General features: G+C 44.5%; 1 protein-coding gene across 8 annotated transcripts in view; it reads left to right on the top strand.

The window, feature by feature from the left end:
• Positions 1–25544, top strand: part of TRIO (trio Rho guanine nucleotide exchange factor) — a 371165-nt gene that overhangs the window by 255445 nt on the left and 90176 nt on the right. For all 8 annotated transcript variants that reach the window (XM_063664670.1, XM_054489144.2, XM_054489145.2 and 5 more), the window contains exons 31-34: positions 1469–1570; positions 5225–5367; positions 5950–6049; positions 19112–19355. In XM_063664670.1, the coding sequence (XP_063520740.1) occupies positions 1469–1570; positions 5225–5367; positions 5950–6049; positions 19112–19355 (589 nt within the window). The remainder of the gene's footprint in view (positions 1–1468; positions 1571–5224; positions 5368–5949; positions 6050–19111; positions 19356–25544) is intronic.

The raw sequence follows: 25544 nt of genomic DNA on the forward strand, positions 1-25544 counted from the left end.
TATAAATGCATAAGTAAATTTATGGTTGTTTATAACAGTGAAATGTCATTATTAGAGAAAATATACGTAAGCCAAAGTACAGTTTGAAAGATCCACAGCCCCAGCTATGTGGAGACAGCTGCCCCTTAGTGCTTGGCAGATCCAGTGATGCATTTTAATTCGTAACCTGTCATTGTACTTCTTGGCAAGAGCAACATACCTGCTGCCATTTTGTGACCACTAGCTAGCCTTACCAGCCTCCTCAAGGGCAGCATCGTCTCTGGATCCAGTGTACTTCCGTCTAACTTAGTGGGCCGTTTCTCAGAGGCTTATTCATGCAGGGTCACTGGGCAAGTCCAGGCAGAAGGGATGATTGGGTTGCACTAAGAAGGAATCATCATCCAGAAAAGAACAGAAAATGCCAAAAAGGTGGGTTTCTTTATGGCAGATCTCTTATAAATACTGGTAGATGTTTGCAATTTGGACAACTTACACATCATACTTTTTGTGATGTCCATATATAATGAAATTCCTCAACTAATAAAATGTCCCCGAGTATGGAAATCATCTGAGTAATAATCTGGAATTCACAGGTTCCAACTGATGGTTTTCATACCATTTTGTTTGGCTTATGTCGTGTTTGAGATCGTCTTTTGGATCACAGCTTGCCTGACATCATTTTAGGTCACATTCTCACTGGAAAGAAAAAAATGCTACGTTGCTGGCTAGTAATTTCATTAGCTGGCTTTAATCCGCCTTTAGAGACCAAGCTCATCTGTTTTAGCAGCCAATACGTCTTCACTTAATTTATCTTTTGGAAGTTAAGATTCCCTCAGAGGCTACCTCTGGAGCTCTGGATGATGAATCACTTCCTTTGCTGGGGTGGAGAATGCATCAGGGGGACCTTGACTGTGGGGGAGGGGCTGAAGCTATTGACCTTTCTCTGCATGCTTCCATGTTCTGCATATATTACAGAGGGATTTTGCCTCTTAGCCATTAAAATTATTGATGAAATACTAAAAGCTAATGCTATTGATAAAGAAATTGGAAAATAACTAAGCTGTTAAAACATCATTTGCCCTCTGGGAAGCTGCGTCATTAATACTGAAGAGAACATGGTGGCAGCCCTTTTGCAATCAGGAAAGACTCATTTTGCAGTTTGTTGCTTGTAAGATTGCAAATAGTCAAATCTTGATTGTCAGATAGTAGGATTTTCACATGTTGGTTTCCTTCCCCTGAATTTTTTGCTCGTTGACCTGCATTGGGGTCTCCAGTAAGAGACACTCACAGGAAGTGAAGGATGAAACCAGTCACCTGTAGCCTAAGAACACAATGTCCTCATTATAACTCACATGAGAGCTGAGATCACTAGCGATGTTCTTACAACCTAACATGGCCACAAGTAACCAAAACCTGTTTCCTTGGTCTCTGTTCTGCATCCTTCTAGAATTTTACTGTCATCTAATTGTATAATTGTCTTTTTATCCAGACCTCAGAGTTGGGTGTCACAGAACATGTTGAAGGAGACCCTTGCAAATTTGCATTGTGGGTGGGGAGAACACCAACTTCAGATAATAAAATTGTCCTTAAGGTACGTTCATTTGAAGCTGGGAATGTGCTGTTTGAAACATTTACTGTGGCCATCCATGCTTGCTTGTCCGTTGTTTTCATATTATTTTATTATTATTTGTTGTTGTTTGTGTGTGTGTGTGTGTGTGTGTTCTATTCAGATTGGTGGCTACCACAAAAAGAATAGTGGAATGAATTCAGTTTGGTGTTCTGGTGATGAAACAATTTGAGCTAAACTTTCACTTGACTCCTGAAAGGGCAAATGAAGCAAGGTCTTTTTATACTTCTCCCATTCTTCCAGTCTTTGAATTCATTGACTCTATAAGAGGTGCAGGAAGTCAGGGTACAGGAGGAATGAGATACTGACCAAAAACTCTGATTGCGCACTTGACCTTCTGTTTCGAAAGGAAAAAGTCACCTGGTGCATTTTTGAGGACCTGTGACAGGAAGTCAAGGCCAACCGTACCCACAGTCCTTACAGGGTCCTCAGCTCTGTGGCTTAATAGTTTGGAGACAGAGAGAAAGAGGAATGATTATTAGTGACAGGGTTTGATACTGTTATGATTTAAAATTCCAAACCACTAGGAAACTTTAGGGTATATATAGTCTTTGGGGGAGGAAAATATCTTGGAATATTTGATTTGAACTCTGTTTTGATTATACCACCTCTCCTGGGAATGGTCAAGAGCTCTAAGGTTGTCTTATGTACTTCCCTCCTCTGTGTTTGAGAAAATACAGATGGAACTTTTGGAGCCATCTGGAAATGCCATCAGCGGCTTTGGGATGTTTGGGGGACGGTGGAGCTAAGGCTTGTCGAATACTGGGAGATGAGCCAGAGTGTAATGGGACTCTGGTGTATGAACCTGCATGTCACCCCTTGTGTCTCTCGCATGCCTTTTCATCTCTTTGGTATTTTCAGTGACTGTGAGTTACTCCCCTGTACGTCAGCCTTTAGAGCCTGCTCTTCAGTGGAAGCCATTGTGTCCATAAGATCTTTGTTCATATGTGATAGTGGGTTGTTTTGCAGTGAATGTGTGATTACCAGCCCAATGTGTTCTGGCTAGTACTGGCATAAAGCCCTATTTGATATCAATTGCACCGATAGCTAAATTTAAATAACTGTATTTTCTTCCTAAGGTTTAACATTTTAAGGTATACTCGAAACCTGAAAACTTGCAACTTATATAAACCGCTTATCCAGACGAGCTACAGTGGCAGATGCCAAAAGGTGCTTCCAAACAATAGTGACAGATACTTCAGCCAGATCTGGACTTTCATGTAGGATGTCATAAAATGCTCATGTTACAGTTGACAAATAAGACTTTTCTCAGGCTTTGACAGGTGGAAGTTTTCTAGGGAATTTTGGGTAATACCTTTCTGACTTCCAAGGAGAAAGTAAAGGAAACGATGTTCTCATTAATTTCGGGGATTGCTGCATGGTGTTGGTGTAGTGAGGCAGGCTATGGTGATGGTGGGGATGGTAGTGTAATGATGATGTAGGTGGAGGTGGTGGAGATGGTATGGTGGTGGTGGTGGTGGCAGTGAGGGTGGAGATGGCGGTGGTCACGGCGGTATCGATGGTGGTGAGAGGGTAAGGGTGTAGAGGAAGGTAGTGGGATAGATTTGGTGATGGGGGTTTTGGTCCAGATGGTGCCAGTGGTGTAGATGGTGGTGATGAGGGTATAGATGGTGGTGGTATAGACTTTGGTGGTGCTGGTGGTGGTAAGGTTGTAGATGGAGGTCATCGTGTAGATTTTGGTGGTAGTGCTAGTACAGGCGGTGGTAGTGTAGATGGTGATGAGGGTTTAGGTGTTGATGGTGAGGGTACAGATTTTGTTGGTCTGGATGGTGTGGTTGAGAGTGTAGATGGAGATAATTTAGATTTTGACGGTAGTAAGATTGGAGATGGTGGTGAGGGTACAGGTTGTGGTGGTGAGGGTGTAGGCAGTGGTAGAAGTAGAGGTATCGTGCTGCTAGTGTGTGTGCTTATGGTGGTGGAGAACATGATGGGAATGGTGGTAATGGCGATGATGATGTCCTAATAGTTGTAAAACAAAATTTTGGTTATTTTCACTTCTCTAGTCTGGAAAGGAGAATTTTATTTTTAAGTCTTAAACAGATTGCAACTAGCCAGAGTATGAAATGAACTATCCCCTCTCTTAGCCAGGTAGGACCTTGGTATTTAGTACTTTATCTCAGTTATCTTTCTTTTACTATTTCTGAAAAACTGACATCTTTTTTCCTTGTTTAATTTCTTTAAGGTTAGGAGAATTACTCTCTGTAAGTGTAACGATCAATTCATATGAGAATTTTCTTTATTTCTGAACCATATTAACAATTTTCCTCAGTTGTTTCCAAACTCTGCCAGATGTTCTTTTGCAGGTACTTCTCTTTAGTTGACCTTCCAAATACTTCTATCAGGCATTTAAATTCCAACCAATTTGTAGTTTTTAGAAAAGTTTCTTCTCCTGAGTCACTTACTTTGCACACCCGTTCCCCGGTCACCCTGCCTCCTTCCTGTCCCCTCGCCAGAAGACATTGGCTTTCCTGCTGTCCTCTGTCACTCTGGGGAAGAGGGAGGAAGAGGCTGTCTTTACCCATCATTTTTTTTTCCCTGTCACTACCTGTTAGTAACCTTAAAGACAGGTCCTCTGGTTAAACGGTTTCTATAGAAAGAGGATAATCAATTTTAGTTTCCTTTCCCAACACGGGCTTTGATTTTCTGTTTTCAAAAACAGGATACACAGTGAGAAATGCTGGGTGCTCCCCACTTTGTGACCTCATCTACGATGAGTTATGACAGTTAGGTTAATTATAACTGCAGGGAATTGTGCTTATATCATAGGAGGTTGATATTTTCTGTGAGGAAATTAGAAAGCTGTTAGTAAGGCCCAGAACATGCAGAAAGAAAAAAAAAAAAAAACTCTTTGAGGCAGAGTTAAAAAAAAGTCTGGATCAAGTGATGCCGTGCGTGCTCAGTCCGCAGGTGCTTGCTGAGAATCTAGTCTGTGTGGTTCTCAGAGGACATTTCTTGAGAGTTGTAATGGAGTCAAGGTGAATCTGCCATCGGGGATTGGCAGTTGGTGAGCTTGGAACGTTGGGCACATTTCTTCTGTCCACACCTCAGTTGCTCATTTATAAGACAGGGCTGCGGGAGTCTGCCACCCGCAGAGTCCTCATGGGAGTGGATGACAGCATGGGAGAAGCCCTCGGCCAGGCACAGGGGGCTGCGCCGCTGTTCCCTGAGTCCAGCAGAGGAGGCCGCAGGGCTGTGGGGATTTGTACGGTTTCCTGCTGGCAGTTTGCCCGCTGCTGACCAGTGCGCAGTGTTTGCCTCAATAGCCTCAGAGGTGTTTTGGTGGCAGTGAGGGTGGCTGTGTTGGTTTATTTGCCCAGGGCTGCTTAAAAGGTCTTGGGGCTGGAGAATGATGGATTATTGCAATAGTCAGAGATCTAGAGTAATATACATGCTATAAAACAAAAAAGGTTTTGATGAAAACATATTTTTAAATAGTCATTTATTTGGTAGCATATTGAACATCGGATGTGGTTGCTTTTCTGCTGAAAAGTCATTTTGAAAATAGAAACTCAAGGAATGCAGGAAACCTGGGTGTGGTTAGTGCAAGGTCTGCAAAGGGCCCTTCCGTATCCTAAGCAATGCTAACACCTTGTTAAGGCTTCCAGTATAGAGAACAAGCAGGACTGGATAAAGCATATCCGCGAAGTCATCCAGGAGCGGACAATCCACCTGAAGGGAGCCCTGAAGGAGCCTATTCACATCCCCAAGACCGCTCCCGCCACAAGACAGAAGGGAAGGAGGTGCGTGCCTGGGCGCCACTGGAGGTTTGTGGATGTGGGAGGGAAGGGCGAGGCGGTGTTAGCTCACCCTGCTTCAAAAATCCTTTCTCTCAAACATTTTGAGGAATGTGTTTTTAAAATTGCCATTTGTGGATAACATCATTCCTAGTGATGAAACTGCTTTGTCAGAGATAAGAGCCTCTATTGGCTTAGAGTAAACGAAGGGCTGTGTGCAAACCTCTGATTGTTTTGAGTTTCTTACCCCGAGCACCATACAGGGCACATGTCTAAGTCATGCACATGACCTTGGATAAGTTATAAAGCATCGAGATGATGTCATTTTCTCATTTTTAAAATGGCAACGATCATATCAACTACATTTTATGGTGATGGGAATCCAACAGGATGATATATTTTAAATGCTCAGCACAGTGCCCAGCAGAAAGCCCGTGCTCAGTGAAGGGTGCCTTAACCATTGTCTGCATCCTGGCAGCAGCAGGCACTCGCGAAGGCTGATATGCATCTCATTAAACAAATCAGTTGCTTCTCCAGTGACCGCCAGCTCAGCAGTGTCAGGAACTAAAAGTTTCTTTGCACCGCCAGGGATGGAGAGGATCTGGACAGCCAAGGAGATGGCAGCAGCCAGCCTGATACGATTTCCATCGCCTCACGGACGTCTCAGAACACGCTGGACAGCGATAAGGTGAGTCACTGCTGGCACTTTGTGTGTGGAGGGGAATGTGGCTAGTCTCTGCTCAAAGCAGCCCCCTCCTTTCTGTTACTCACAGTTTGTCATCAACATTTTCAAGCAGTTGATACGTGCCAGGAGTAGTGCCAGGATCCTGTGGTGGAGCAGAGACTTGGGGGATTGTGGTGAGAAGACGTGAACCCTGAGGATTCAGGAGAAATCATTCAACTCTTTCCATCCTGTCCTTTGCTGGTGCCCAGGGTGTTACGGGACATTCGAGGGCAGCATACTTAGACTTTTTAATCTTATTCCTAAGCAGAAGAACCTATCATTTAAAATAAAATCCTAAACAGAACACCAGCATATGTTTTAATTTAGGATCTTTAAGATGGACAGCCCCCCTCCAGCTACTAGGGGGGACACAAGATGGAAATAAAGAGTGTTGCTTACAGGTTCTGGGGATCACACGGCACCCCTGGAGGACAGGAAGCATGTGGGGAGAGAGGAGTCCTTGGGCCAGGCCCCTTATTGCGTCCAGGACATTATCCAAACAGGTTTGGCACAGGGCATCTCAATCTGTGGGCTTAGAGCAAGCAGGCACGAGTTTCAGGAGGTCATGCTGTGACTAGGAAGTTGTCACTCTGGCATATCTGCACAGTCCACATGAGGTGCGAGTGTCAGCAGGGCCAGTTAAGCAGGTCTTGTATGGCTGTCCCTTAGAGGAGTGGTCACCAGAAGGAAGTTCTGTGAAGCAGCGATCAGGAACTACCACGCTGAAGGCCTGGGAGGAGATGCTTCTGTTATGAGAAAGTCCAGCTTCTCTGGGTTCATAGTGATGCCAAGGCAACGTAAAATAGTAAGAACTCATGGCAGTGTAGAAGCAGAGCTGCTCTGATGGAAGTGGGGGCCGTGGCCCTGAGATGCCCTCTCAGAACCATGGTGTGCAGCAGAACATAGAAAACCTGCCCTGGAATTGGCAACAGTGATGACCACTGTGAGCTAGATCTGATTTTTATCAAAAACGTTTGTATAGGTATATCTTCTTCAAAAGCAGCCTAGGGTATCTCATGATTTTGTCTGATATTATCCAAAAAACCCACAAAGTAAATTGCTAGTAGAATTTGGAATCCTGGGTTTACATGATGGACAAAAGACAAAATGTTCTCTGTCAGCCAGTGGGGAACATTGATCTTAATGAAGTCTTCTGTTCCTGCCAAGATTAGTGTGTTGTGTTATATTCCTAGAATGCTAGACTGAATTCTTTTTTAAAAAATTGACAGTAAATAGGGGGTTTATTTATGAGCCCAGAATTGTTGAGCTTCTGATTCTCCAATGCAAGTCAGACCTCATTTCATGAGACCTTTGTCCCCATCATGAGACCTGGGAGTCTGTTCTCTGCACATCTTCCCGCAGCCCACTCATTGGTAGGAAGGAACAATGCCCTGACCTCACCATCCTTGGTAATTGATTCAGACAGATGACAGAGTCCAGTATTTGGAAGGTTATTTCCGTGGCACATCTTTTAGTCCCAGACTGGGCTTTTCTCACTTGGTTTTGCAGAAGGATTCATGATACTTAATGTTCTCATTTCTAGGACAGGAGTAAGTAGATTTAAAATACTGCTCTGCTGCAGTGATTTTATTTTCAATATCCTAGTTTAAGTGATTAGATTTTTTTTCTCATTATACTTTTTGGGTTCACTAAATAATAGATCCTAGGACTTAGAGTGGTTAGAATGACAAGACCAGAGAGTAAAAAGAATTTCTCATTTTATTTTGTTCAAGGCCCTGTGTATTGGCATTCAGCAAATATTTCTTGGTGTGTAGTAAAAAGAAATAAGATAAATGACATGTTCAGGCATCTGATGCCTAATAGCATTTCTCCCCGAGACCCCACCTATGGGCATTGAGGTTAAAGAAATAAAGTTTGAGCTTGGAAACACTTTGTTAGAGTAATATTGATAAATTTTTTATTTTATTTTACTTTTTAATAAAGTAATCAAGGGGATTATCTGGTGAATTTCCATGAGGCTGCCACCTGAAAGGAAAGTTGAATCATAGTTGCTCAAGTGTGTGGGAAAGTGGCCTGCATTCAGGGCATTTCCAGACTGTTTGAGATCACCGTCAAGCCCCAAATTCCCATTCTTAAGATAAACTCCTAGGGGTCTGCTCTGGATTTCCCCTAGACATGAGTTCAAAAGTTTATTCTTTTTTAAAAAAAAAAAAAAAAAAAAGTAAATTTTTTGAATGAAATTGCTAAAGAACTAAGTGGAAAAGTTAGCTTTGGAGGGTTCCTTTTTTGGAAGTTGGTCTAAGAGGCAAGGGTAACTTGTTTCCTCGGGTAGTTTATGGATAAATGGGTGCCTGGGAGTCTGGAAATGACCCCTCTATCCAGGAAGGGGCTCTGGAGTCTCCAGTTCATTCTTCCGGACAGAGTTGCTGGTGCCACGACTTATCTCCTGCGTGTGGAGAATTCCTTGGCTGGTACCCACCTCCTCTCAGCCCCAGCACAGCCCTTGGCCCCTAAGGTGCATGGCTGATTGGGATTCCCCAGCAGCTTGAACAGAAATAAGTCTCTATCCTGGAGTTAGGAGTAGTGAAATTAGCACGACTTCACATCTGTTATAGCATATTAGGGAGGGCTTACGCGAACTGGGAATACAGTAAATTATATTTGTATCCAACGAGAGAGGAAGAATAAATCACTACCAGAACAGTATAGGTTTGCCAAAAAAAAAAAAAAGGCAAATTTTACCCTAGCAGTCCACTAGGTTATGAAAATGTTAACAAAACTCCCTATGAGATACTCTATCTGTGAAAATAATTCACCAGTTTCTCTTGACCTCATCTGATGTGTTGTCCCTAAACTTCACTCCTGAGCTCAGAAATCCCTGAAGGGTCGGTCGGCCGGGTGCGGTGGCTCACGCCTGTAATCCCAGCACTTTGGGAGGCCAAGGTGGGCAGATCACGAGTTCAGGAGATCGAGACCATCCTGGCTAACATGGTGAAACCCCGTCTCTACTAAAAATATAAAAAATTAGCCGAGCGTGGTGGCGGGCGCCTGTAGTCCCAGCTACTCGGGAGGCTGAGGCAGGAGAATGGCATGAACCCAGGAGGCGGAGCTTGCAGTGAGCCAAGATCAGGCCACTGCACTCCCACCTGGGTGACAGAGCGAGACTCCATCTCAAAAAAAAAAAAAAAAAAGAAAAAGAAATCCCTGAAGGGTCTCTCCTGCCAGTTCCACCATTGCCTCTCCAGCCCCGCTCCTGGGAGGCTCTTTCTTACTGAGGACCGCAGCCTGCCACGCAGCGACACTCACCCTGGTATTCTCATGGTTGTTAACCATCTTGAAGGAATGACACTCCGGACTCAGTTTCTTAAACAGACCTGGTGAATTTTCTTAATGCCACTTGCTGAGAGCATCGGTCCTTAGTAGGCTCTAAAGCACAGAAAGGATGAAATGTCGTCTCATGAGAACACAGCGGGTGTCTTATTCTGTTCTGGAGACCTGCATTTGGGATTAAACGGCGAATGAGACTTGCCAATAAGTCAGAATTTGGAATTTGGAGAGGACGTACCCATGCAGCCTTACAAACAAGAAGGTGCACGTTTGCTGTCCACGTGTGCCTGCATTTGTGTGTGCTCTGCTTCTGTGAGGTTTTTGCTTAGCCATCTCCCTCCTTATGCCTCTCCAGTAGAACAGTTGAGGGTCATTAGATGACTCAAGAATACATTTTGAAAATCAAGGACTCCATCCTTTCCCTAGTCAGTCTGCAAAATGCACTGTCCCTCTGAACTAGGCTTAACCAGCAACCCCATCTCCGGTGACGGTAATTTTCCTGAGTCTCGAAGTTCTTTCTGCCCTACGTAGTTTAAGTTTAAGCAGCCTTTGATAACGCAGGCAGATGGATCTGGCAAGGGAAATCACTTAACGACATTCTGCCTGTTTGACTTAATTTATGATGTCTGTTATTAGTTAGTTGTTATCATGGAATTTGGTTTCATTTCAGAAACTGGGTGGGGGGATGTTTTTGACTCGGCCTCTTGGAGAATTCTGAAGGCAAAAGTTATCTGCCAGGGCTGTTAGTAATTCTCAGATGAGGCACACAAGGTTTAGGGATAGTGAAGGAGGGGCCCTGGAGACGCCCTCTTTCCAGGGAGCACTGTCAGCAGAGCGGGGTTAGCCAGGCCACGGCCATGAGCCACAGTCCCCAGCAGCACGTTTCCTACTTTGAAAACATCAGTTTTAAAATATGCCTTCTCTTTGTTCCAGAAGTGAATTTAGTACTGATTCTTGCTGATCTCCATGGTACTTAACCTGATACAGTGATCTTATGAAAATATAATTTGGATTCCAAAGAAATCAAGCGCTTTCCATATTCTTATCTCATCTGTCCTGAGTGCATCTCCCTGCGGTAGGGAGGAGAGCGCTGAGCCAGGCCTGGGGCACTGCAGAGATCCAGGCCCTCTGCAAGGCCTCCCAGCAGCAGAGGGCCACAGCCAGACACAGAACATGCATTTAATCATCTGTCATTTTCCAGGCCTTATTATTTCATGCAAGAGCTGAATTTGGAGCTCAGTATTTTTACTAAAGAAACATCTTTAAAAATTTTTTCCCTGTCTCTTCCTTATTAGTCTGTGATTTATAATCACTAAACTAAAATCCATATTACAAAGAAAATAGAAAACGTGGAACTCAAACTGTATTGTAGAACAAAGCATCTTGAGACCAACATGGAAAAATGGCCGAGGTGAGATGAGGTATCCTGTGGAAAAGCCGGCCCGAGCCAGCAGGGCCCAGGTGTGAGCTGTCTTTCGAATCTTAAGCCGTATGGTTCTTATTTCTAATGAGTGAGAAATTCCGTTGAGACTGATAACTTCATGTGGAACCCCCGTACCAAGCTTATAACATGAATATATGGATTCACATATTTAAAAACATAACTGGTTTCAGTCACTCCTTTTTTAAATTCCTGAGGCAGGATCTCACTTTGTCGCCCAGGCTGGAGTGCAGTGGTGTGATCAGAGTTCACTGTAGTCCTGAACTCCTAGGCTCAAGTGATCCTTGCCTGGCCCCCCAGGTAGCTAGGACCATAAGTGTACACTACTATGCCTGGCTAGTTTTTTTTTTATTTTTGTAGAGACAGGATCGAACTGTGTTTCCCAGGCTGGCCTCAAACTCCTGACCTCAAGCAATCCTCTCACCTCAGCCTCTCAAAACACTGGGATTATAGTCGTGAGCCCCACTGCATCCAGCCAGTTTCAGTTATTCTTAATGAAGCCTTAGCACTGTGTTGGAGACATGAGGTTCTATATATTGTTTTTTCTTTTCTTTCTTTTTTTTTTTTTTTTTTGAGTTGGAGTCTCACTCTGTCTCCCAGGCTGGAGTACAGTGGCACGACCTTTGCTCACTGCAACCTCCGCCTTCCAGGTTCAAGTGATTCTCCTGCCTCAGCCCGCCTTGTAGCTGAGATTACAGGCATGTACCACCACACCCAGCTAATTTTTGTATTTTTAGTGGAGATGGGGTTTTGCCATGTTGGCCAGGCTGGTCTCGAACTCTTGACCCCAGGTAATCCACCCACCTCGGCCTCCCAAAGTGCTAGGATTACAGGCGTGAGCCACCATGCCCAGCCAGGGTTCCATGTATTTTAAAATTTAGAAAAGCAATCAGCTCTTTCTGTCAAGTGACGTTCTACACTCCAGGAACTTGGTTGGACTTACATACATTGCAGCGTCGAGGTAGTATGTAAAGTAGTTAATGCCAATACATTTTGAAATATGGCCTAATTCACCATCTTGGGTAAGAGTGTATATCTATCTAACGATGCTTGCATTCAGCCTCCCGAGGTTGTCTTGCAATCCTGCATTCTGCCTCTATTCACCGCATGGAAGGTGTAGGGCTGTGTGGCCAGGCACAAAGGTGCCCCACACCCTCCCCTCTGGCTGGAGCTGCTCAGAGAGGATGCTCTCTGCCTCCTGGCCAACCCAGGGCTCTGAGTTTCTCAGGACCTCAGATAAGTTTGCCCCATGTAAGCATGAAATTGAGTCATTTAATTCAGAAGCCTTTTCCACAGGATGGTGCTTATTTTAACGTCCTTTATAAAGAGCACTCCCAACCGCAGTTGACCTTCCTCTGCTCAGAGTGTATCTGGCAGTGGCATAGCATATACAACACACCTAAGATCAGGCAATCAAAAGCGAGGATGTACCCACCTCTGGCCTCTGCCTCAGCAGCTGGTGGTCTTGGGCAAGTCACCTCACCTCTCTGAACCTCAGTTTCCTCATCTGTAAATGGGGATGATAGTACTGCTCATGTATAATATATTTAGATCAGTGACTAGCATGTTCTAAGCACTGAATAAATATTCAGTTTCTGTGTCTCCGTTATACAGATGGCTTCCTCCTGCCTCACTCGGGCTGTTGGCCGGCATTGCTGCTGTTGCAGGTTACTGTCAATTTCAGCCTCCCCTTCCTTCATCTGCATACTCGTGGGGCTACAGTGGATTTAGCTGTTGATTGGATTGTGCTTGTTAGGATCTGGAAGCTGTCCTAAGAATGAAATGCTCTATTTCAGTGCCTGGCCTGATGAATTGTGCTGGCTCAACTGCAAAATTCTGTGTGTGGAATGGGCACAATTACTGCAGAAGGGGGAGAGTCTTGCGTAAAGCACCTTTCCAGCTGTTCATCTTTCATCCTAGCTGCATGCGTATACAGTGACCTAATATTCAAAGGGTGGGTTCATTTATTCTCAGATATGTATTGGCCACCCATTGTGTGCCGTCCCCATGATAGGCATTCAGCGCACAAGAATGAATGAAGGAGACAGAGCCCCGCTCCCCTGGTGAGCTCTGAGTGATGGGTTCCGTGTGACGTCTGCTTCCTTCTTTTGCTCATCTTTGTTTTCTGTTTTTCTAAGTGATGTGGCTTTTTGTAGTATTTTTTAGATGAGTTTTTTAAGTTCTCTCATAAAACTACAAACTGAATGTCATCTTTGATCATTTCAGTTATCCAATCAAAAACAAAATCCCCCAGGCAGAAGTAGAAAGCCTCAGTTCTAAGAAAAGACAGACTTTTTTTTAAGTTTGGTTAGAAATGTTACAAATTAAATGTTTGTAAAATAGTAGAGCACTGAAAAGTGCTATTTAATGTAAATTTTACACAACATGATCGAAGTTACAGTTGGAGACAGTGATAAAGTTATGATTCATACTTGAAGCAGGTATTTATTCTGATTGCTCTTCCTGATGAGGGCCCAGTCAGCTAGTTAACATTAGCTGGTTGAGGTCAGCTAGTTAACGTTAGATCGCAGATCATTGTCCCTCCATGAAAGACAAAAAGAGGTATTTCAAATTAAGTTTCCTGAATAAAAGATTGCTTTGGTCACTCAGGAAATACAGCCAACAGGTTTCTTTGGGTTAAATTGTCCTAAGAAGTGTCTTGCTTTCCAGAGCCTAGGGGAGTACACTAAGTGAGGCAGTGTTTTTCAACTGCTTGCTTCTTCCCCGCACTCGTTCCTTTTTCCACTTCATAGCCAAAAAGCGTTTACCTGGCATGCCGCAGGGCCACCTGTAGGGCCTGCACAGCACCTCCGGCATTTCTCAATGGAATATGCTAAATGCAAGAATACAACGTTGGTCCAGGTGAGCTTCTGTGAACCCTTGAAGCCTAATGCATGGGAGCTGCCATGTCTCTGGTTTGCCTAACCTTTTTAGTTGTATCTTTTAAATGCAGCCTTTTTTCATCTATTTCATTCTAATTCATGTATATAACATAACACACTCAAGTCTTCCAAGATCAGTTTTCACATCAGAAAAGCAGTGTGTGAGCATGTGAGTAGACAGTGGAGGGACTGGCATCCTCAAACACTGTCCTCACTCATTCTTTTCCAGATACAGTGTTGAGTATGGTAAGCTGCTGGTTTTGAAAACGTTTTTTCTCACAGATTTCTTTTCTTTACTTTAATTGTGGTTTAAAAAAAAGTAACATAAAGTTTACCGTCTTCACCATTTTTACGTCCTCACAGGTTTCTTTCTGTACCCCTAGTGTATCGGAGCCTATCACAATAGTCCTTCTCTTTTAAACTCTAAGTGGCAGATTTTAGTGAATGCTTCTTCTTGGAATTTGACCTTATGTAAAGCAGCTTGGGTGTTGGCGTGAGGACGGAGGGCCTGTTGTTCACGTTAGAACAGCTGCTGATCAGCCCCAGTCTCCATGAAGTTGCCCTGTGAAGAAGCGTGGGTGGGTGAGAGCCTGGGGCATAATAGCATCGATTAGGGAAATTGTTCTTGCTGCCTATAGTTACCCTTTTTTGTAACCATTGCTAGCAATAGCACTGTACTCTCTAATTCCCTTTAACCAAGTAATCATTTTTTGGCCTACTCTGTGTGAAACCTTCACGGAACCGCAAGACCCTTTTGTGAGGTTTCTGAATGACTGAACTGTAGTGGGCTGTAGGATGTGACGGTTCACGGGAGTTAATACACTTTGTTCTTTAGGGGAAAATGGCTTTTATTAGGCCACATTCCCCTTTTGCTTTTGAATTGCTCTCAGAAAATTGATCAAAACCTACCTGCAGTTGATCTTTACCACATTAGACTCCTGTTCTTGAAGTAGAATTGTTTGCAGCGAAGACTGCATCACCCACCATACCAGTCCGAGAGAGCCCCTCTTCCTCAGGCAGAGCCTGCCCCAGAACTCATCGCAGAGCTTGGTAATTCAAACCAGGTATTGCCGCTGTCTATCGAGAGCCATATGTCCTTGAGCCATACGTGCCTCATTGTAGTGTCCAGGGCGGGGGTGTTTTGAGGAGCAAAGGAAGACGTGACAACTCGCAGTGTGAGAAGTCCCCAGCCACAGCTCTTGTTAGTTACAGCCATTAACTGCGTTCATGCAAGACAGTGATATGACATGGTTTCTTTGGAAAACATGAAAAGTAGAATTCTGTTCTGTGTGGTAATTGTTGAAGGTTCACATGCTTGCAACCAGAGATGAGTATTTCATTCTCTTGGGTGAAACACAGTAAGTTGTTTATTATCAGTCATTCTGGAAAGAATTCAGGAAAGGAACCGATTTGATTTTGCTAATTGTCCATATGTCTGGGCCTAAAGAGGGACGTGGTATAGTCTTTGGAGGAGGCACATCGGTGGTGGGTCCCTGGCCCCTGGTCCAATTAAGGCTGTTTTGTTGTCATGCTTGTTAGTCACCACATTCATTTTTTTAATAGTGAAAAGTTGAAAGGTTTAAAAAAATCTGTCTTCTGATATGAATCTCGCAAGTGTTAATGTGAGTCGTGGAAAGTGAGATTTTCACAAATTGCAATCCTAAATTCAATGCATGAGGTGGGAGCCCATGATAGAAACCCATTAAATATATAGAAGCAACGAAGATACTGTGAGAACTTGCACAAAATATGGTTAGAAAGAAAAGGGAATTTTTAAACTAGATAAATAAAATGGTAACTCTTTCAACTGAGGGTAGAAATTCTCTGAAAGCCAAGACCTCCATCAGACGTAACATTCAAGATAGTGGCTGAATGTTTTCTAGTTTGGAATTTAATTTTTCTTAAAAAGCAGTAACGATTTGCATTGCTTCCTCAAAATAGTTATTACAAGTCTTTTGTACACAGAAAAGTTTTTTTTTTTAATTAGCAAACCTGGTTTCAAAGATGTTTTGCAGCAAGGAGTTAAAAATATTCAAATGTGAGCATTGAGGTGCATCCCCAGGACAGCTTTTCTCTGGGCTAGAAAACACCCATTTAATCCTCCCCTATGGGGCCTCTCTTTTTGGGTAAAGCCAGTTGATTTACTGGGAGATGGGAAGATTTTTAAAATAATTGTAGCGCCGTTTGAAATATTCTGTTGTTGGATTTTCTTAACAAGTTCTCAAAAGCCTTTAAAAAGGAATTTTAACTTTGTATATGATTCTTTGGCAGAACATGCTTGATTTTTATTTCTTATGTGCTGTCAAGTACACAGATGTTTCCAATAGTTTTTGATTACTCTTTAAGGGCCTAAAAAATCAATGCCAGAAATAAAGTCTAGCTTAATCCTCCTTCCTGGGCAGCCCCACTCTCCCCTTCCCACCCTTCCCCCATCTGCAGCCCATGGCTTTGAGCCGTCTGGAAAATTAATAAGACTCTGGAGAGTGAGGCAGCCAGAGGGCAGGTGATGAGACAGTGCACTTCCCAGCGTCTGGGAGTGGGGGCTGCTGGAAGAATGTCAGGGAAGCCCAGTGGGTTTCTGCTGGGAGCTTCTCACATGCGCTCAGTGAAGCAGCGGGTGGCATCACTGGGGAGCTCTAGCCAGACTCGGAGGCCTGGGAAGGGCAGGTCCAAGGGGCCATGGCAATCTGGACCCTCCTTCGGGGCCTGCAGACCGGTCCTGTGTTCCCGGAACAGGAAGCACCCCAACTCTAAGTCACAGGACCACTCTGTGAGTGTGGTTCTACAAGGAGAGTTCTTTTCCAGGCTGGGCCTCTGCCTTTGAGCTTTTAACATTAGCATCTTTGACTGTTCAGAGACCTGTAAAATTTAGCATAGGTTTTCCACGAAGAAGTTTTAAGATTGAGAAGGGGATTTATGAAAATTTTCCTTGTGGCCTAGCAAAGCTGATTCACTTTGTTAATACTGTGCTTCATGGTGGAAGAGTTTGATTTTGTTTTGATCTTTGTGGTTGTCTGGTGGACATGTGTTTCTTATTCTGAATATCTGAACTTTCTCTTAAAAGATAGGCTCCTACAATAGGAGGATAATCAATAGCACAGAGCATGCAGAGGCTCCAAGAGGTCCTCAGCACAAGGGGACAGCCCCAGAACACAGCGGGAGTGTGAGCCATCGGAGGATGTGCAGGCTCCTGGGTCTCTGGATGTGGGCTTGCTCAGTGGAGTCCCAACAGGAATGTTTCCCAGCAGGAGGCTGAGCCATTTCCTCCTCCCTTCTCTCACTCCCACAGCCAGCCCCATAGCCCGCAGCACACTCTTGTGTCCCTGTGGTTTGTCTGGGCTACTGCCCTTTAGCAAGAGGCGACAGGGGAGAGCTGAGTGTCTGCAGGCTAAGCACAGGCATAGTGAGCTCCTGAAGCCAGTGAGGAAAATCCAGGCTTCGTTTCGGGTTTTCAAATGCAGTGCCTTCATTTTTAGAGCATATGTATCTTTTCTTTTTCATTTCACAAATATTTGAATGCTAGCTGGATGCAGAGCACAGTGCGAGGCAGGCTGAGGAGGAGCCCCACTCCTAACAGCTTCTCTGAGTCACATGCCTACCACCATTGGCACTGGGGGACTCAGGGTAACTGTGCCCAGCCCCATCTCCGCCCTCCCAGTCCAGGGATGGAAAGTTCACAGAAGAGTAGGGTGAGCCTGCTTCTGGTGATGAAGGCAGACACACACACGTGTAACTCCAGCTATGGCTCACTTCAGAATTGAGGTACCATGGAGGACAGGCACGAGAAGGACTTCTTGGAGCCAGTGGGGAGCTTAGAATAGAGGGGACGTGGGGGCTTTCAGCAAGAGGGATGGTATGGGCCACTTACAGGCAGGACCCCTCAGGAGGAGGAGGGAGGTGCTTCTGGACGCTGGGGGGACTTTTGCATCCTCTGCTAAGGCCTTTGTGTGTGAGGGTTTTGCATAAGAGGATGACGTGTTTTTAGAAGGTCTCCTGCCAGCAGTGTTTAGATGGCTTGGAAGGAGAACCTGGAGTCTGTCAGGGAGGCCGCTCAGGAGCTCCTGCAGGACCCAGTGAAGTGATTGGTATGGGAGTGCCGAGAAAGGAAGTGATCGGAGAGCCGCCCAACATCTGTTCCACAGCATTTGGAGGGAATAGAGTGGGGTTTTTTAGCTTGAGTGACTTGATGGTGATACTCTTACCCAAAAGACAACACCAGAAGAAAAAGAGATTTAGGGGGTGGGAGGGCGTGATGAGTCATGTCCTAGACTCTGCATTAGGGGGACAGGGAAGCATCCAGTTGCCCAGCAGGGATCGGAAGTAGTCTGCGATTGGGACGCTTGCTCGGGAGGAGTCAGCTTGAGGGTGTGGTTGAAGAGTCCCTGCAGAGGGACAGCAGCAGAGACAGAACCTGGGACAGTCCAGAGACCGGGAGCTGCTCTCAGGATTCTTATGTAGAAAAAAAAATGAAAAGATTCTTAGGTAGGAGGGATGTTAATGAGCACATGAGCCCTGTCCCCACGGAGTTTACTAAGGGAACACACACCAGGCCTTAGGCCATCTGAAGCAGACAGTCATGAGAAGACCATGCGCTTGTTTTACCGGCAGAGGCCACGGGGTGTGTGTTGTTAGAGAGTTTATGGATGAGCTTCGAAGGACCGGAAGAGTTTCAGTAGGCGTAGGTGAGAGTGAGCATGGTAAAAGGAGAGAAGGAGGGAAAGGAACGTCAGGCTGGAGGAACAGAAGGCCAGAAAATCCAGGACCTCTGGGAAACGAGCCGATGTCTGCAGAGCCTGTGGTGCCTGCTGTGTGTTGAGGCCTGGAGAGGGGGAGCCTAGAAGGAATCTGAGGGCAGAGGGCCTCAGGAGCCACACCAAGGGGAGCCCTGGACAAGCAGGAGGGGGCGCTTGAAGGATTCTGAAGAGAGGCAGGTGTGCTTTGCTTCGGTTTCGGGGTCATAGCCCATTGCCTGTTCAGTCTCGTTCTTGTGGCTGCCTCTTTCCTGACCCAAGGGATGCTTAAAGAGCCCACACACTCCAGAGCACGGAACGCCCAGCACTGGGTCAGAACAGAAATTTCGAACAGAACTTTATCTCATTTTATCACCATATTTCATGATAATCCCCCAGAGCCTTCAAGCAGAGTTTTTTTTAGTTTGCTGTAAGTTAAAAAATGAGTGTGTATGTAATACCACTTCGTGAGGAAGGAAATAGAATGTCTCAGGTTCAAGAAATTTGGAAGTTCTTATGAAAAATCATATTTTCATACGGGGAGTGCAGTGATCACACAACCTCGGAGCACTCAGCTCACTCCGGGGCAGCATGGCAGGAACCCACCTGGAGGAGTTCCCGCTGTAGCTGAAGGCACCGTGGCTCACACTGGCTGACCTGTCCTCTCTTCCTCTGTTCCCCCCAGCTCTCTGGCGGCTGTGAGCTGACAGTGGTGATCCACGACTTCACCGCTTGCAACAGCAACGAGCTGACCATCCGACGGGGCCAGACCGTGGAAGTTCTAGAGCGGCCGCATGACAAGCCTGACTGGTGTCTGGTGCGGACCACTGACCGCTCCCCGGCGGCAGAAGGCCTGGTCCCCTGTGGCTCACTGTGCATCGCCCACTCCAGAAGTAGCATGGAAATGGAGGGCATCTTCAACCACAAAGGTAGGAATCAGTGGGGCGTGGGCGGCAGACGCCTACTGGAAGTGGCCCTGGAGCGCTCTGTCTCCGCGCCTCTGCCGCCTGTTAATGTACATGAGCTTCCTTGTCAGCTGTGCCTTCAGCACATGGTCACTGACTCTCCAGGCATTTCCAGTCCATCAGCACCTGAAGAGGAAATGAGGATTTCACCCATGACTCAGAAATAATGAGTGATCTCCTCACTTCCAGGGTGGTGTAGTGAGATACGACATCAGTTTAGAGAAGAACACTGATTTTGGAACATTCCAGTTGCTTCTTTCCTTTATCATCTGTGCCTTCTGTGTGTCATGACACCTCCTGGAGGCCATCCCCTGGCTCCAGAGGGTTAGTCATTCCAGGGAGCTAATGAAGCTGCAAGAGAAAACAGCTACTGATTAGCTCCCCTGATTAATTATAGGCCAAGCCATGTTCCGGATTTCTCAGGGCCTAAATGTGAGTTTACTGTCACCTCAGTAAGAAACAGGAAGAATTAGGCTGTTGTTTCTCCAGAAATCTGAAGAGAAAGGCAGAGGATTTTCAGACTTTGGCCAAAAGCCAAAGGTGTCCACTTCCATTTCTGGTGAAGCTGCCCGTGCATTTGGAACAGCGGTGGGCTTCCCTTCGTGGAGCCTTTGCGTTTAGAGATCTGGGCCATGCTGGCTTTTAGCCTGTTGCCAGAATGCTTCTAAAGTTGCATCAATATAAGTCCTTGAATTTGAGTTGAAAATAAAGTACAACTTTTCCTGAAATTAGTCTGTTCTGCAGAGGAGCCCTGGTGAACTTAAGCATGCCTCAAATAACACTTGTTCTGAAAGATTTCTTCCGCATGTGCCTTTCCTGTGGTGTGTTCTGACTTCCTGGTGTTCGCAGTTGCAGGCCAGCCAAGGTGAAAGAACTGGGTATTCATCACACTTGGCTTTGTCCGGAAAACTTCTGGTGGAGGTTGGGTTTTTGAATGTTGCTACGTTGTACCATTTTGTTTTTCCCTATGATACTCTCTGACATTCTTGTACCTGGAAAGTCACTCTGCCCCTCACAAACCCTCTAATGCCCTATCTTTACCAAGAAGGTGTTTCTTAATGAGCAAGACCTGCTGTGAACTTATGCCAGCCAGTCGTTAGGGGCTCAGAACTGTATCCATTTTTTCTTCTTTCCCTTATTTATTTATTTATTTATTTATTTTATTTTATTTTATTTTTTTCTGTAATGCAAGGAAACTCATAAGATTGTTTCCGGCCAGGCGCGGTGACTCACGCCTGTAATCCCAGCACTTTGGGAAGCTGAGGCGGGTGGATTACCTGAGGTCAAAAGTTCGGACCAGCCTGACCAACACGGTGAAACCTCGTCTCTACTAAAAATACAAAAAATTAGCTGGGTGTGGTGGCAGACACCTGTAATCCCAGCTATTCGGGAGGCTGAGGCAGGAGAATCGCTTGGACCCAGGAGGCAGAGGTTGTAGGGAGCAGAGATCGCTCCATTGCACTCCAGCCTGGGCAACAGAGCAAGACTCCATCTCGAAAAAAAAAAGATTGTTCCCTTGCAGTGTTCGGAGCTGCGCAGCAACAGACAGCAGATGTGGGTCAGAAGCAACGTGGAAATGGAGGGCATCTTCAGCCACAAGGGTACGAAGTGGTAGGGCATGGGTGAGGTCCTGACCATGTCCACGTCCAGGAAACCAGGCAGCTTGACCAGAATCTCTGTCTAGGAGACAGAGGCCATCATCAAAAAGTCGGGCAACAAGGGATGAGGATTTAGATGTGGAGTCCGACAAAAGACATAGGAACTGCAGGAGCAGGAGGCCTCTGCCCCCTGGAAGGCAGAGACCCAGGCTTGCCTCTGCTCAGCCCCACAGTCCTCCACCTTCTCCTGCCCTGTGTGTGAAGAGAGGTGCTGCCCCCACGACTGGAAAGACATCGGCATGTGCCGGCCTGCCCATGGCCAGCTATCCACATGCCTCTGACCATCCACTCTCCTTTTGACCCTCTTTTCAGTATAAGAGCTGTTCAGGCTTGAAGGATATGCAGCGAGCGAGTTAATCATGGCCCCTCTTTGCACACCATGGTGTGCATCATTCTGGCAGCTGGGTGAGACCCCCTCCAGTATCAGATGTTCAGGCTGCCTTGCCTCACCCTCGCTTCAGAACTCAGGACAGTATGGAACTGGCTTTACAGATTTGCCTCTTGTCACTTGCTATTAAAGTTAGTTTCTTACGTGTCTCTGAGTCTTACTGCTCTGACCTTCTAGGCAGGAGGAAGGAGCACCTTCATTCAGTTCTAGTTTCTCTACATTTTCACAACCTTAGTGCCTCAGTAATTTTTTCATAACACCCTGATCCAACTTTCACATTTTTACCTCGAATGTAAAAAACATGCCTATTAAGGTCAAATGACTATTTATTTGCTTGAGAATAATAAGCTGTTTTAAGGATTGCAATGAATCTAATTACTCAGATCAGCCAAGAAGGGTCCAGGACTCATGATGAGCAGTGCTCAGGTTCACGTGGTGGTTTTGAAGCTGGGCTAGACTTGGAAGTCTGTCGGACACTGAGAATCCATGGAATTTATGAAGACCAGATTTCTTTTATCAGCTATATATCCTTAAAATGATTTAGGAGAGGATAAAAATACAGCTTATTTTAAATGAACAAGAAATTTAATTACACAATTTGTTTTTCAAGGAGATAATTTTGTGTCTGAAACAAGACTCTGCTGTGAACATCATTCCATTGAGAAATGCTATCTTGTGGCCAGGTGCGGTGGCACACACCTGTCATCACAGCTACTCGAGAGGCTGAGGTGGGAGGATCGCTTGAGGCCAGCATTTCTTTTTTTTTTTTTTTAATTTAGGAAAGTTTAATAAAAGGATTATCTACAAAAGTACATGAGATTAAAGGAAAATCCATAAAGGATATACAGAACCCTGTGTGTTGATTAGTTTTTTTTTTTTTAATTATTATTATACTTTAAGTTTTAGGGTACATGTGCACAATGTGCAGGTTAGTTACATATGTATATATGTGCCATGCTGGTGCGCTGCACCCACTAACTCGTCATCTAGCATTAGGTATATCTCCCAATGCTATCCCTCCCCCCTCCCCACACCCTACAACAGTCCCCAGAGTGTGATGTTCCCCTTCCTGTGTCCATGTGTTCTCATTGTTCAGTTCCCACCTATGAGTGAGAATATGCGGTGTTTGGTTTTTTGTTCTTGCAAGAGTTTACTGAAAATGATGATTTCCAATTTCATCCATGTCCCTACAAAGGACATGAACTCATCATTTTTTATGGCTGCATAGTATTCCATGGTGTATATGTGCCACATTTTCTTAATCCAGTCTATCATTGTTGGACATTTGGGTTGGTTCCAAGTCTTTGCTATTGTGAATAATGCCACAATAAACATACGTGTGCGTGTGTCTTATAGCAGCATGATTTATAGTCCTTTGGGTATATACCCAGTAGTGGGATGGCTGGGTCAAATGGTATTTCTAGTTCTAGATCCCTGAGGAATCGCCACACTGACTTCCACAGGGGTTGAACTAGTTTACAGTCCCACCAACAGTGTAAAAGTGTTCCTATTTCTCCACATCCTCTCCAGCACCTGTTGTTTCCTGACTTTTGAATGATCGCCATTCTAACTGGTGTGAGATGGTATCCCATTGTGGTTTTGATTTGCATTTCTCTGATGGCCAGTGATGGTGAGCATTTTTTCATGTGTTTTTTGGCTGCATAAATGTCTTCTTTTGAGAAGTGTCTGTTCATGTCCTTCGCCCAACTTTTTGATGGGGTTGTTTGTTTTTTTCTTGTAAATTTGTTTGAGTTCATTGTAGATTCTGGATATTAGCCCTTTGTCAGATGAGTAGGTTGCGAAAATTTTCTCCCATTTTGTAGGTTGCCTGTTCACTCTGATGGTTGTTTCTTTTGCTGTGCAGAAGCTCTTTAGTTTAATTAGATCCCATTTGTCAATTTTGGCTTTTGTTGCCATTGCTTTTGGTGTTTTAGACATGAAGTCCTTGCCCATGCCTATGTCCTGAATGGTATTGCCTAGGTTTTCTTCTAGGGTTTTTATGGTTTTAGGTCTAACGTTTAAGTCTTTAATCCATCTTGAATTAATTTTTGTATAAGGTGTAAGGAAGGGATCCAGTTTCAGCTTTCTCCATATGGCTAGCCAGTTTTCCCAGCACCATTTATTAAATAGGGAATCCTTTCCCCGTTGCTTGTTTTTCTCAAGTTTGTCAAAGATCAGATAGTTGCAGATATGCGGCGTTATTTCCGAGGGCTCTGTTCTGTTCCATTGATCTATATCTCTGTTTTGGTACCAGTACCATGCTGTTTTGGTTACTGTAGCCTTGTAGTATAGTTTGAAGTCAGGTAGTGTGATGCCTCCAGCTTCGTTCTTTTGGCTTAGGATTGACTTGGCGATGCGGGCTCTTTTTTCGTTCCATATGAACTTTAAAGTAGTTTTTTCCAATTCTGTGAAGAAAGTCATTGGTAGCTTGATGGGGATGGCATTGAATCTGTAAATTACCTTGGGCAGTATGGCCATTTTCACGATACTGATTCTTCCTACCCATGAGCATGGAATGTTCTTCCATTTGTTTGTATCCTCTTTTATTTTGTTGAGCAGTGGTTTGTAGTTCTCCTTGAAGAGGTCCTTCACATCCCTTGTAAGTTGGATTCCTAGGTATTCTATTCTCTTTGAAGCAATTGTGAATGGGAGTTCACTCATGATTTGGCTCTCTGTTTGTCTGTTGTTGGTGTATAAGAATGCTTGTGATTTTTGTACATTGATTTTGTATCCTGAGACTTTGCTGAATCTGCTTATCAGCTTAAGGAGATTTTGGGCTGAGACGATGGGGTTTTCTAGATATACAATCATGTCATCTGCAAACAGGGACAATTTGACTTCCTCTTTTCCTAATTGAATACCCATTATTTCCTTCTCCTGCCTGATGGCCCTGGCCAGAACTTCCAACACTATGTTGAATAGGAGTGGTGAGAGAGGGCATCCCTGTCTTGTGCCAGTTTTCAAAGGGAATGCTTCCAGTTTTTGCCCATTCAGTATGATATTGGCTGTGGGTTTGTCATAGATAGCTCTTATTATTTTGAGATACGTCCCATCAATACCTAATTTATTGAGAGTTTTTAGCATGAAGGGTTGTTGAATTTTGTCAAAGGCCTTTTCTGCATCTATTGAGATAATCATGTAGTTTTTGTCTTTGGTTCTGTTTATATGCTGGATTACATTTATTGATTTGCGTATATTGAACCAGCCTTGCATCCCAGGGATGAAGCCCACTTGATCATGGTGGATAAGCTTTTTGATGTGCTGCTGGATTTGGTTTGCCAGTATTTTATTGAGGATTTTTGCATCAATGTTCATCAAGGATATTGGTCTAAAATTCTCTTTTTTGGTTGTATCTCTGCCAGGCTTTGGTATCAGGATGATGCTGGCCTCATAAAATGAGTTAGGGAGGATTCCCTCTTTTTCTATTGATGGGAATAGTTTCAGAAGGAATGGTACCAGTTCCTCCTTGTACCTCTGGTAGAATTCGGCTGTGAATCCATCTGGTCCTGGACTCTTTTTGGTTGGTAAGCTATTGATTATTGCCACAATTTCAGAGCCTGTTATTGGTCTATTCAGAGATTCAACTTCTTCCTGGTTTAGTCTTGGGAGCGTGTATGTGTCAAGGAATTTATCCATTTCTTCTAGATTTTCTAGTTTATTTGCGTAGAGGTGTTTGTAGTATTCTCTGATGGTAGTTTGTATTTCTGTGGGATCGGTGGTGATATCCCCTTTATCATTTTTTATTGCATCTATTTGATTCTTCTCTCTTTTTTTGTTTATTAGTCTTGCTAGCGGTCTATCAATTTTGCTGATCCTTTCAAAAAAACCAGCTCCTGGATTCATTAATTTTTTGAAGGGTTTTTTGTGTCTCTATTTCCTTCAGTTCTGCTCTGATTTTAGTTATTTCTTGCCTTCTGCTAGCTTTTGAATGTGTTTGCTCTTGCTTTTCTAGTTCTTTTAATTGTGATGTTAGGGTGTCAGTTTTGGATCTTTGCTGCTTTCTCTTGTGGGCATTTAGTGCTATAAATTTCCCTCTACACACTGCTTTGAATGCATCCCAGAGATTCTGGTATGTTGTGTCTTGGTTCTCGTTGGTTTCAAAGAACA

The sequence above is a fragment of the Pongo pygmaeus genome, chromosome 4, assembly GCF_028885625.2.
Source record: "Pongo pygmaeus isolate AG05252 chromosome 4, NHGRI_mPonPyg2-v2.0_pri, whole genome shotgun sequence".
NCBI classification, from domain to species: Eukaryota; Metazoa; Chordata; class Mammalia; order Primates; family Hominidae; genus Pongo; species Pongo pygmaeus.